The sequence below is a fragment of the Mesoplodon bidens genome (genome assembly GCF_964165515.1).
Source record: "Mesoplodon bidens genome assembly, chromosome: 17".
Lineage (NCBI taxonomy): Eukaryota > Metazoa > Chordata > Mammalia > Artiodactyla > Ziphiidae > Mesoplodon > Mesoplodon bidens.
The window spans coordinates 21,112,951-21,126,650 of NC_138174.1; the positions used below are offsets into that span (position 1 = coordinate 21,112,951).

Consider the following 13,700-nt stretch of genomic DNA (forward strand, 5'->3'; position numbering starts at 1 on the left):
GAACAGGCCACTGACAGTGAGGTCACTGTCATTGAGACACGCAGATATAGTGGAAAAGAAATATTGAACAAGTAAACATGGAAACAGAACCATAAACAGAAACAGGGTAAGTGCTCTAGGAGAGAATAACAGAGTGGGAGAACAGAGAAGGAATAAGAGAGGAAGTCAGAGAGACTGGCAGGTGCCAGATCTCCAGGGCCCTGGGAGCCCTGGAGTGGGGTTCACATTTTATTCTCCGTGCCAGGGAAAGCCATCGGGGGATTGTTAAGCAATGCATATCCTGATGTGATTTATATTTTCCCAAGAACACTCCTCGTGGAGAAGGACTACAGGACAGCAGCAGTGGTGACAGGAGGGCCAGTTAAGAGCATGTGGCAATAATCCAGACTAGAGATGGCACAGTTCACTGCGGGTGATCACAGTAGAGCAGAGAAGAGAGGAAGGATTTGAAATAGATTTGCAAGCGAGAATCAATCGTTCCCGCCATCGAGAAGTTCACGCTCGGTTGGAAAGACAGATGTGCGAACAAACTATGTAATATAGCAAAATCGTTGCTTTAGTGAACATATAGAAGATACAGATGGAGCATAGGGTGGAACATGGAAGACGCCCCGTGGGGGATGTAGGTGCTCACAGCTGTGCTAAATCTGGGGAGTAACAATTGCTGTTTGCTGAGTGAACTAACACTTTGCTGAGCGGGTGGTGCTTCCAGCAGGGGGCGCGGCCAGGAGCACGTGCCTGGCAGACGTCCAACCACAGGGACCTTCACTGACCCAGGCCCCACAAGCTGTGTCTGTACCACCCTGCCTGGACCTATTCCATTGTGCTTGCCACTGTGTGTACAGAAATCTGTTGGAATGTCAGTTTCTCTCCCCAGTTTGAAGCTCCTGGAAGACAGTCTATGTCCTGATTACTGTAGCAATAAATATTTCTTGATGAGTAAGTAAAAGTCTTCTCTAATGACTGCACCACTGAACACCGATGGCTCCCTCTCTTTCCAGCTCTCCTCACTGACTTCATATTGTGCAGTCATTTCAAAGGCGCTGCCTTCAGATGTGGTCTCTCCAACCAGCTCCTGGAGGGTAAAACCTCTGCCTTCTCTTTTTGTGCCTTTTCACAGGCCACCATGTACTGACATGCATACTCAAAGGGCCATCCCAAGACCACGAATGCAATGAGTGAACGACATGCAGTAGGTAATTCCTGACTAATGGGGTCTTATTCCTTTCTCGGTTACCAGGGTGATGAAGTAGTGACTCTGCCGGCTGCAGAAGGCTTTCCTCTGCTAAATGCCTCCCAGCATGTCTGCTAGAAATCTTCAGCCATCGGGAGCATCACCTCCTCACCCCTCCACAACTTTCCACCACTCCACGCAGACCTTATCTTCACAGGAAGAAGGTACTGAGGGAGATGAGGAGAGTTCAGTGGAAGAATTTTTAGTTCTTCAAGAGGAAGAGAGCCCGGAGGAAGACCAGTACCTGGAGAAGGAGGAAAATGATCTGAAAGGAAAGGAGTATCTGGAGGAAAAGGAGTATCTGAAGGAGGAAAAGTGTCTACAGAAGAAAGAGCTTCTGGAAGGAAAAAGGTTTCTGTATGAAAAGTTTCTGGAAGAGGGTGAGTATCTGGGGAGAACGTCCCATAGATGGTAGTTCTAGTTCATCCCGATGTCTGGGAAAAAAGAACAGGCTTGAGATACAGCCAAAGCGCAAATGATTGACCCTACGCACCGCGCTGGCAGACTCATGAATCATTTTTGACCAAGTTCTACTCACAACTTCAAGAGCTGTGCCCCCAAGCACTGAGCCTACGGAGCAGACAAGGAGACCTGATGAACGGGAAGCGCCTGTTCGTAAAAAAACAAAATAAGACAAACAGAAAACACCCCCTTAACTTGTATCTTTTCTTTTTCCTTGTTGCACAAGTAATACATGTGCATGGTAGATGTTTGAGAAACTGTATATTCGTAAAAAGAAGAAAGCAAAAATCGCTCCCATTCAGAGATGATAATCACTTTTACACTTTGGTTATGTCCTCCCAGACACTATATAGTGCTTGCAACCTGCCCTTTAATGTATATTTATTTCTATATTTCTGTATTATAATTACATATAAATATTACATACTTATAGGAATATCATTTCATGCTTTCAATTTTCTACAAGTCATTTTAATGGCTGCATCACACTGTATTATATTTTCAAACCATAATATTTTAATTGATTTCCTATTATTGATCATTTATTGCTTCTGATTTTTTTGTTACTTTTTAAAACAGCACTTTGATAAACACCCTTACAGCTAAATTTTATTAATGAGCTCTAATTATTTCCTAGAATACATTTCCACAATCTGTTACTAAGTTAGCAGAGACTAGTATGCTTCCCAGGGTGCCCGTTCAGCCCCTGGAAGGCATCATCTTACCCTGCTGGAGGGTAGTTAACTTTTCAGTGATTTCTCTCATCCTAGAGCTGACATTTTTCCAATACTGTTTCTGCAATTGGCAACTTTTCCTTAAGTTGGGTTTTATTATTTGGCAGTGGTCTCCTTGTGCTGTTGCTCCAAGTGGCTAATATGCATTTATTCACAGGCCCACACAGTGTCTTCCCTCGATGTTATGACTGAACGGACATATTCAACCAGGAACGGAAAGTTAAAAATCCAGGTCATCTGCATCATCTTAATGTTGACCTAGAAACAGAACTAAACTATTTTTTCTGGATCCCGTCCTATTACCAACCACAATCATCTCAGGGAGCTTGAATTTTTTTTTTTTTTTTGCAGTACGCGGGCCTCTCACTGTTGCGGCCTCTCCCGTTGTGGAGCACAGGCTCCAGACGCACAGGCTCAGGGGTCATGGCTCACAGGCCCAGCCGGTCCGCGGCACGTGGGATCTTCCCGGACCGGGGCACGAACCTGTGTCCCCTGCATCGGCAGGCGGACTCTCAACCACTGCGCCACCAGGGAAGCCCCTGGGAGCTTGAATTTTTAAATCCCAGTCTGATTGCACACTACCTACATCCTAAAGGCTGGGTGGCTTCGGCAGCCACACAGGTGTTTTACCTTTACCTCCTCTCCATCAAATCAGATGTATCAACCTACGTTCCTACTGCCCTCACAAAAGTTAGTACGTTGGAGAGCTCATTCCTCTGTTGCTGGGAAATTCTCTTTTCTGTGTGCCTCTACCACTGAGCTCCCTCTCAGAATCCTAATAACCCTGCTGTTCAAGTACCACGTGTAATTCTAATACTGAAAAATAGCATTCAAGCCATTTCTTTTGCACAGTATGAATCAAGCATCCTTAACGTGTCCCTGCTATGTGTCGGACCTTTGTGAATACATTACCCACTAGAATAGGACAAATACAGTTCTGTCAAGTGAATGGAACTGTGTATAAAGCAAAAGCTTTGAAAATAAACGCCCTGCTGGCAAAAACTGGAGAGGCACTGCGAAACCTGTAGGGGAATACTAAAACGCCTTTGAAGGCACGTGGAAGCATGTCTTAGTCTACGAAAACCCAGGGCGCCAAGCCAGACTGTACAAAGCAGATTAAGTTAAGAAGGGGTTTACAAGAAGATCTTAAATCTTCAAAAGAATTTACATCATGATTTCTTTATGTATAATTTCTCCCCAATACCTTTATGATGTAACTTTGTTTATCTCTTGTTTTGAAACTCAGAGCCTAACAAGAGTGCTTTCCTGACTCAGATCCTCAGTAAATGCAAACTGAATCAAATTCAATTTCATTCATTTCACAAAGCCAGGCATATATATAGACACACACATGCACACACACACACCATTTTTCTTGTTTTTTGTTTTTGTTTTTTGTTGGGTTTTTTAAAAATTATTATTGGAGCACAGTTGATTTACAACGTTGTGTTAGTTTCAGGTGTACCACAAAGTGAATCAGTCATACATACACATATGTCCACTCTTTTTTAGATTCTTTTCCCATATAGGCCATTACAGAGTATTGAGTAGAGTTCCCTGGGCTATACAGTAGGTCCTTATTAGTTATCTATTTTATATATAGTAGTGTGTATATGTCAATCCCAATCACCCATACTTATTTTTAAAAACAGCATTATGAATTAATCGGCACCTATAAAATGAGCCCAAGAAATGACAAATGGGCTTCCATCTCGCATGCTGATGGATTAATTATTAGAGGTTAGTGGTGAAGCACTGTAATGAGAAGGATTTTGAGGCCTCGTTTGGGCTCAGCAGGAAAGTGTGCCACGATCCGCCAGTGATGTCTGCCACAGGAGCAGGAGAGGAGAACGGAGCATGCACGCTATTTACTTGTCTGTTTGGAGGCAGATATGAACCCGTCACAAAGAACACTTTTTTCTTCCTCTCTCAAGACCCTGACTGCATAGGTTTGAACACCAGCTCTCTCCCATTTATTAGTTGCATGAACTTGGGCAAGTCACTTAACCTCTCTGTGTCTTAGTTTTCTCAGCTGTAAATTAGGAATAACAGTAGGCCTACCTTATAGGATGTTTGTGAGGATGAAAGGGGTTTAATTATGTAAAGCATTTTGAGCTATGCCAGGCATATAGCAGCATTTTAAGACTATGTAAGTGTTAGCTATTATTGTTGTTATTATTATATTATATTTTATTATTTCCTTACCATTGACTTGTGAAGGGTAAATTACATCCCCGGCACATTTTCCTCTTTTGTGAAATGGACAGAAGAAAACCACAGGAGAAGGTGCAATGAACTAGGGTGTGGGAGGACTCTAGGGCCCCCAACCAGCCACTCTGCAGGAAGGTCAGTCTCCCGTTGCCCTGGACCAATCAGGGTACGTCAGACTAACAACCCTCACCCCCTCTCTTCTTTAAAAGAAGGGATGATCTTCTCCATGATTTGTGAGAAAACCCAATAAAATTAGATGAGCAACTTGAAAGTAAATGCGGCATCGATTGTCACTGAATAATCAATAGCCACATGTGACTGATCTCCCCGGATTTGAACTGGGAGGTTCCAAATCATTTCTGGGAAACATGGGTGTAAACCCTGTGGTGTCAGAGTCAGAAGATCCAGCACAAGGGTGGGCCTTTGACCTTGGGCATGTCAACTACCTGCTCCAAGTTTCCCTTTCCCCACGTGAAAAAATTCCTTGTGACTGTGGCAATTAAATGAAAGAACATTCTGAAAATGCTTTGAAAGCTCTCCCACCCCATACAACTGTCAGGTGTAAAAATGTTTTTCTGATCTCACAGGGTGCAGGAAGGCTCTAGAAGGAAGAAGTACGACCTACATTTCTGTCATGCTGTCATAGAACAGGAATCCACCCCACAATGAGGCCCCTTTTGTTTATTTAGAACCTAAGACCTTCCTAAAGATGAATTCTGCTCTGTGGCAAATAATGCTGTAGAGATGTCACAGTATATTAATTTTGATTCGTAATGTTTTTACCTAATGGTATTTTGATACATATACTCTGCTGAATTTGATTTTCTTTCCCCTTGCTAGCTCCTCTTTGGCGGCTCCGAATGCTGTTTGGCCTAAATGCTATAATTTGGTCGCCATTTCCAGTTGAGAGGTGGTGCCCTGAGGATCATTTCCAAATGGGGAACCTAGCAATTCTGTGTATTTAATAAGAAAGGTTTGAGATACGCCGATAAGGCAGAGATGGGAGAGCCAGACAACCTGTCCAGCAGGAAAGCTCACAGATAGTGGCAGAGCTTCCCCATCAGGGTGCCATGAGTCGGCCACTACTGGGGGGAGACGCTGAGCCCCAAGACCAGTCGCCCCAGCCTCCACTGTGCTCCTGTACAAACAGTATCATTTTCTGTGTGTGTCTTGCCCTGAAGGTCGGGAGCACAGTCCAGTGGCATAGGGTGTATAGTGTATATTTTGCAATCTGTTTCCTTCCATTTTTCAGCCACTCCCCTGCCCCCTTCACAAATGAGGATCCTGGAGTTTGAGAGAGGGTATGTGACTTCTCCAAGGTCATGGAAAATAATTAGAGGGGCCAAGACAGGCTCCCAAGCCTTCTCTTCTTTCTCTTCTAGTCACTTCTCTTTCTTTTCTCCTTTCTTCCCTCCTTTCACCCTTTGTTTCTGCTTTCTAATAAATTACATGCATATTTTAATTTGAGAAGAGTAACATAAAAAGAAGCAAAATCTACTTTTGTTCATTTTTTTTAGTGGAAAATTTGAAAAGTAGAAAAAATAACACCCAACCTACCAACATCCAAATATAAGTAAAGCTGATTCACATTTTATCATTTTTATTCTGTTCCTCCTGCCCTCCTTTTTTGCATGTTTGGTGGTTATGGTCCTTGCTTTGTCCTGTTTTTACCACTTTAAATATGCTGTATATAAAATAAGTTTGGGGGCTTCCCTGGTGGCGCAGTGGTTGAGAGTCCGCCTGCCGATGCAGGGGACACGGGTTCGTGCCCCGGTCCGGGAAGATCCCACATGCCGTGGAGCGGCTGGGCCCGTGAGCCATGGCTGCTGAGCCTGTGCGTCCGGAGCCTGTGCTCCGCAACGGGAGAGGCCACAACAGTGAGAGGCCCCCACAACAGTGAGAGGCCTGCGTACCACAAAAAAATAAATAAATAAAATAAATTTTCTTTTAAAAGTTTGTATTTTACTTTTGTAACTTAGTATTGTGACTTCCATATTTGCCCATATTGCTTAATTTTTGTAGACATCATTTTAATAGCCAAGTAATATTCCTCAGTAATAGTCTGTCTCATGCGTAAACTATGGATAAGTGTTGAACATTCAAGGTTCAAGTTCAAATTTTCTGACTGTCATTTCTTTACTACCTCCGCTGTGCCATTCTCTGGAATCTATACTCTATTTTATCCCAATTGTACCTGAAATTCTTGATGTCATATCATTCAAAGCCAACGGTCAAGTGATTAAATGACACAAATAGAGTCTTTACAAGCAACTCATGCAGCTCAATATTAAAAAAACAAACAACCCAATCCAAAAATGGGCAGAAGACCTAAATAGACATTTCTCCAACGAAGATATACAGAGTGCCAACAAACACATGAAAAATAATTTTTAAAACATTTATATCCTCTGAACCTCAGCCACCTCTCCTGTATAGATAGATGCCCTTCATCCTGTGACAGAGGGAGGCCTCTGTAATAACTCAAAAGATTAACAAAGCAAACCTAAATGTCCCAAATCCATGATTTCATGAAAATCACCTTCTTGAGTTCTCTCTAATTTTATCAAATTTCAACCTCATAATTTCTAAAGGAAACCATTAAGAGAGACAACACTAACGAAAAGCAAAAATAGAAAAATTCTGTAAATCAGGGCCTCTCCACCCCAATCCCAGCATCACATACTTAACAACAGATTTTTTTAATAAAAAGAAAGATTCTTTTTTTTTTCCAACATTGTCTTTCTGTTCTTTTTTCCAACAGAATTCAAGGCTCGTTCATCGCAAACCCTGCCTAGTCTTAAAGCAAGGTAAAAGTTTTTGATTTTTTTTTTCTGATAAGTCAGGTGGAAGTTCATGCTTAGGGATGATGCTTCAGGAGCCTTTGCCGTCCCAAAGGTGGGAAGTGGGGGTGAGAGTGGGGTGGGCCGCAGGGAGCAGGACCCCCGAGGAAGGTGCAGTTCAGGCGGGGGTCTCCGAGAAGTCGCACACAAAGGACCTCCCGATACTGGTCCCCTCTGCTGTTCAGCCACTCACAAGCTAGGGGACGAGTCCCAGGATCAGGGTCCTGGGCGCCCAGAACTACGGAGAGGAAAGGGCAGGGGACAGCTGAGTCTGGAGAGAAGGCTGAGCTGGGGAGAAATGGCCAAGGGCCCTGGGCAGCGCTCGTGGTGAAGAGATGAGTGAACACCCACAAGGCAGTTGCCGTCTTCCCTGCTCAGGCATATTCCAAGCTCTAAGTAATCGCGCAGTGAGTGTTCATGAAACTCCCGCCACAGGGCTTGGCCCACACTAGACGGTCACTGACACAGCTGTGGACAGAAGCCTCTGTGTGCTCAGCTCTGTGGAAACCCATGTGGGGCAGGGGACACGAGACCTCTGATTCACAGTCCTCGTCCCCTACATGTGCCCCAAAGGATGACTGGGGGAAGGCAGTCATTGACCTCCACTGGTGAAGTGGGTTGACACTAGCTACAAAGAAAGCCCAAGGCCAGCTGGGTTACGCTGAGAAGCAGGAACGAAACCCCAGCTCTTCTGCGCAGGCAAGACATAAGCTACAATTTGAGGGCACAGTACTCTGCACGGGGCTCCCTGCCACCTGGTGAGGCCAGCTCCCCACTCCGCCCTCTACCGGCCCCTCCGTTCCACGCTTCACGCTTCCAGAGACTCAGCACCATGTATCTGCCAGGTCTACCCCTACTAAGGCAATCCCTAAGAGCGAGTGCTTTCCTGAGGCCCCTCCACCTCAGCTACTGATACCCACAGAGGAGCAAGCAACGTGGCACTGAAGGGGCCAGATGGTGAAGTGACCCTCTGGAAGGCTGTGACAGAGAACAGGGACCCTGGAGCCAGGGATCCACACCTGCCTGGGTGTGAATCGCAGCTGCTCCACCCAGTCAGCTGTGTGCCACAGGGCAGCCACTTAATCTTCTGCCTCAGTTTTCCCACCTGTAAAATGGGGACAGGAAGAGTTTCCGACTCCCGGGGCTGTGGTGAGGATTAAATGTACTAACTGACGGGGCGCACGTGGAGCAGAGGTTAGCGCACGGGGTACGTGCAGTAAGGGCTGTGGATCACTGTTATCCTTCATTCTGCTCCCATGAGCCACCACGTGGAAAACTTAGCCCATGCAGAACAAGGAGCATGATTCCTGGTCAGCTTTGTTCCAAACACGAGCACCCGTCCAATCTTTTATTCGTACGGCAGCTGAGTTTGTTTCCTGTTCTTTCTCGGGGCCCTGCGGGGAGCCTGGGGCCTGACCTGGGTCTGTCCCTGAGCAATTCGGCTTTGCCTCCCCCGAGTCCAGGTCTGGGCCTGGGGGTGCTCAGAGACTCCCCGGATTTTCCTCACACAAGGCTGCTGAGAGACCAAACCTTCCACAAACCCCTTTGGGCAAGAAGTGTCCCACTCGTATTTCTTTGCTAAGGCTGGGGGGATGGGAGGGGAGCAGATTCAGGTCAAGTGTTTCCTGGGTCCCTTGTAAACGGGAAGGCCCCCTCTTCCGCATGCATGCCCAAGGTCCCCAGGCACACACCAGGCCCCTTCCCCGCTCCGAAGCGGCTGCAGGAGCAGGCCTGGGATCTCAGGACAGGGGCTCCCGCTTGCAACACCTCCGCATTGCCGACGGGGCAGGGAGGTGGGGTTTGGCCACGCAGGCCGGAGCCCCAGTCCTGCTTCCCGGGTGCTGAGGCCACAGCAGAGCTCTGGCAGACACCCCAGAAGCCCTGCAACGTCCCAGCCTGGGGCAGGCGTGGCAGGGAGGGTGCTGGGCAAGTGTACATGAGCATGGAAATGACCAGAGCGGCCCTCCATGACCTTAAGTATAACCCCTGTGTTTGTCGACAGCTTTGATTTGTCAGAGTCCATCCATGGGGACCTGCATTATCTCCTTGGGTCCCCGTGGGCAGCTGGTGAGTGAGGTAGGACAGGCATTAGCCCACCAGAAGGATAAGGAAACTGAGCCCCGGGGGGTCTCCTGATGTGGCCTTGAGGCCTGGAGCAGGGCAAGGATTGACACTTGCCTAAAAAGCTCACCCTTCTCCACTAGCTCTCAAGCCCTGTGGTCACTCGACCTAAGACCAGAGCATCTTGCCACTCGCCCCCGGAGCCCCGCGCTAGTGGTGCATCCTGAGAACACAGGACCCCTCCCCCGGGTCCCCTAGAAGTGGCACAGATCTGCCTGGCACTCCCAGCAACGCTGAAGGGAGAACAGCTTTCTGGCTAGAGCAGGCTACCTCCTCCTCTCTTCCTCACCTCTTCGCCCCCAGCCTCAGACTGCGGCCCCTCTGCCCCCCACCCCCGATCCCTGCATCAGGGAACACTGACCCCGGCAGGGAACAGGCCCGTCTCATGAAGGGCCCCTGAACTTCTCATTTTCCCTCTACGAACAACGACCGCCAACACTGCCCACTCTCATTTTGTCCTCACCTGTGCGGACCTGGGGGAGGAGGTACAATTACCGAAAAGGTGCGCACACTGAGGCACAGAGAAGTTAGGTGGCTCACCCAGGGTTACTCCACTCTAGCGCAAAAGCCAAGACTTCAGCTCGGAACGCCTGACACCAAAATCTAGGTTCTTTCTGCCGCCACAGTCTCTGCCCACTGACAGGCCGGGTATCTCCCCTCAGCCCTGTCTCTGCCAGTTGGGCCCGTTTCCACGAGATGGCTTCAGGGCCAAAAGCCCCTCTCATCCCTCTGAATCACAGGTTCTTGCCCCAGTTAAAAGGCAGAGATTCTTGAGGAAGGACATGATGTAGGTCGGGGCGCTGGGTCACCCCTTTTGATCCTGAGCTCCCGGGGAGCAGGGCCTGCGCCTCACACCCAGCACCCTGTCATCAGGCCCCGCGGAAAACTTTCTCGAAGATGGTGGTGTGTGCAGCAGGCAGACTAGCGGGGACGGACGTCGGTGCTTGGTTTGAAGCGGCTGCTGATTTTTTCCGCTCTGCCTGAGGCAGCTCTGAGGCAAGGACGACTGGAATGAGCAGGGTGGTGAGCCCGCAGGGACACAGAATGTTCTGGAAGGTTAGACTGTCCGGCACGGAGGCCTGGCCCATTCATTGGCCTTTGAAGGCACCCCCAGAGCCTGTCACTCTAAGTGAAGCTGCGGTTGGCACCCAGAATGGCACACAGGCCTATTTTCCACGGTCCACAGGCTGGTCCCTTCCAACCGGTGACAGCCACCACCAGGGACAGGCCGAAGTCCACGGGGACCGGGAAGCAGCCGCCGCCACCACAACCTCCCCACAGGCCACAGCTCTGGGTTCCTAACCGGACCCCTGTCTGGAGGTGGACCGACCCCTTGCTCCCCTCTGCTGCTGGCGTCCCTCGGGTGACCACCTTCTTTGCTGTCCCTCCTCCCACCCCCTGAACCTACCAGCAGCAGGCCTCTCCTCGGTGACACGATGCCGTCTACATCCTTGGTGAAGCGCGATGGAGAGCTGCTGGGCTTGCAGGACCAGAGCACGCAGACGGAGTGGATCTATGAAAGCCGGCAGGGTAAGGGACCCCACAGCCGGCATCCACCTCGCGGCCGGGCTCCCTGGGGGCTTGGGGAGATGTGGCCTTGCGGGCGTTCCATGGATGTGGAATATGGAGGCTGGAGTAGTCGCCACCAGGCTGATGAGGCATACTGCTTCCTGGGCCATCCTGACCCTGGGACCCCCTTCCTCATCCCCCTCTGAGAAAGAGCATCAGCAAAGTGCTAAGACAAACACCTTCTTCGATCTTCCCCTTGTCCCTTCATTAGTTTTCCTGTTCTTTTTTTTTTTTTTTTTTCAGTACACGGGCCTCTCACTGCTGTGGCCTCTCCCGTTGCGGAGCACAGGCTCCGGACGCGCAGGCTCAGCGGCCATGGCTCACGGGCCCAGCCGCTCCGCAGCATGTGGGATCCTGCCGGACCAGGGCACGAACCTGTGCCCCTGCATCGGCAGGCGGACTCTCAACCACTGTGCCACCAGGGAAGCCCAGTTTTCCTGTTCTTGTTCTACATGAACACAGGTCCTATTTCCCTCAGGGACACAGGTCATTTCCTTCCCAGATTACAGGCTGGTTCCCTGCCGAGAGAGGCCATCTCCGAACAATCACATGGCGAAGGGACTGGGACCCACCCCAGACTCTCTGTCTCAGCGTGCAGTCAAAGCCAGCCCTGGTTCAGAACAAGCCAAGACCATCCACAGGGGAAACTTCTGTGGCCACAACTAGGAGACACTCAAGAGACAGCTGGGCAAGGCTGCACTGAGGATCTTAATCCTCTGCCCGATTAAGCCCAAAGGTTCCTCGCCCTAGGATCCTGGGGATGCAACACTGAATGGCATTTCTCGCCATTATTAATAATTTAAACCCAGCCTTACTGAGACTGATCCATCACAGACTCACACATGCGTTTCACATCTGTAGTCATGGCAGTGGTAAATGAGATCCCCGACCAGCACCTCACTCCCCTGCCCCCATCCATGCCTGCTAAATTCTGTAGCTCAAATGTGGTTAAATGAAATTAGGAGTCAGAAACCCTATGAGGGAGAGTGGAGCGGCAGAGGCAGGCCCACACAAGCCAGGGGTTCCACGGTGCTGGCTGCCAGCACGTGATGAGGAGTCTTTTACAGGCTAAATCGGTTCATGTGGGAGTTTTATTAGTGTGTGTGCTCCGATGGAGCCCTGAAAACAGGAACCACTTCAGAGTCAGTAAGCATGACAGCTGGAAAAAATCTGAGCATTTATCTAAATATTCATAAGCAGGATTCTCGAAGTCATTTACTGGGTAATCGCCTGAAAAGTGCCAATGCTAAGCCTGAAAGGATGTGGGAGAGGAGAAGGAGATAGGAGAAGCCTGGCGTGTGGGAAGGGAGTCACCAGAGCCTGTTCATACCACTATGCACCCACCTCCAGGGAGAGACCCTCTGGAAATCACTGCTTCATGTGCCGTGTTCATTCAGGATCCTTTTGGTCCCCAAGCTTAATGTACAGAGCCAGTCATGTCTGGATCTAATTTAGGTTTTAAGCGCTCTGCCTATTTGGTCTGTAGGGGCATGTTTTGTAGCTAAGTCTTTCCCAGTACTGAGTTCCTTAAAGCCAACATGCATTTAGTGTTTAGCAAAAGTCTAGCCACCCGCAGCAATACCTACTGATCAGATCCTGTGATGTTGGTGGCCCAGACCAAAGGTGTGGACAGTGTTGGAGCAACTAAAGCCAGGGTCAGTGCCATAGCCCAGGCTCCTGCAGAGACATGAGGGGATGGCGGCTACAGCAGAGACTGGAACACAAGGAAAAGTAAGCAACTCCCTAGAATTCGTGAAGGTTTCTCTTTTCCCTTCTGCCTATGGTTTACAGTCAATCTTTTGGAGAGTGTTCATAATAATTGGACAGAATTTGCTGGCAACGGGTAACTGATTGTGTCTGGACAGTGGAATGGGGCAAAGAGGCTCATTAAGAGACTCCTCTGGAAGAGTGAACAGTTGTAAGAGGAGGTAACCGGGGCGGGGGCAGGGGTGCAAGGGGAATCCAGGAAGCATGGAGCCCCAGAAAGGAGCTCAAAATTGAGGTGAGAGGAGGCAGGGGGCCCCTGCCACGAAGAAAAGCCAGTCCTTCTGCAACTGGAGGACAGGACACTACGGGCTCCCGAGCACGGTGGATGCAAAGGAGAACCTGCTTTAGCCCAGGGCAGAAGCCACCCATCCACTTGTTGGAGAAACACAGTCAATCAAGGCAAAAGCAATTCCAAGTGCTGACTGAGGGCCCCCAGGAGTTAAGCGGAGGTGAAAGTGTTGCAGTGCTACTCCTCGGGGTCCAGGACTGTGCATCCCCAGCACCCGGTGCCCGTAAAGACGCAGATTCCCAGGCTTTCTTATCACGATCCCTGCCTCATCCTTAACAAGATCCCAGAGGATTCCAGGCACAGGAATGATGGAGAACCAGAGAACCTCTAGGGTAGAACAGATTTCACGGGTGCTAGTTTCCCATTTCTAAAGCATTTTTTATTACGGGACTATTCAACTCCAGTGAGCCAGAAACAGCATTTTACATGAACTCTACAAACAGCACTTGGAACCAAATATGGAGGTATAACAC

General features: G+C 48.9%; 1 protein-coding gene across 1 annotated transcript in view; it reads left to right on the plus strand.

Annotated features, from left to right (window-relative positions):
• Positions 1-529: 529 nt before the first annotated feature.
• Positions 530-13,700, plus strand: part of ERICH6B (glutamate rich 6B) — a 44,241-nt gene continuing 31,070 nt past the window's right edge. Inside the window, exons 1-3 of the mRNA XM_081214695.1 lie at positions 530-1,614; positions 8,388-8,508; positions 11,014-11,132. Coding sequence (XP_081070821.1) covers positions 1,290-1,614; positions 8,388-8,508; positions 11,014-11,132 — 565 coding nt within the window. The 5' untranslated portion in view covers positions 530-1,289. The remainder of the gene's footprint in view (positions 1,615-8,387; positions 8,509-11,013; positions 11,133-13,700) is intronic.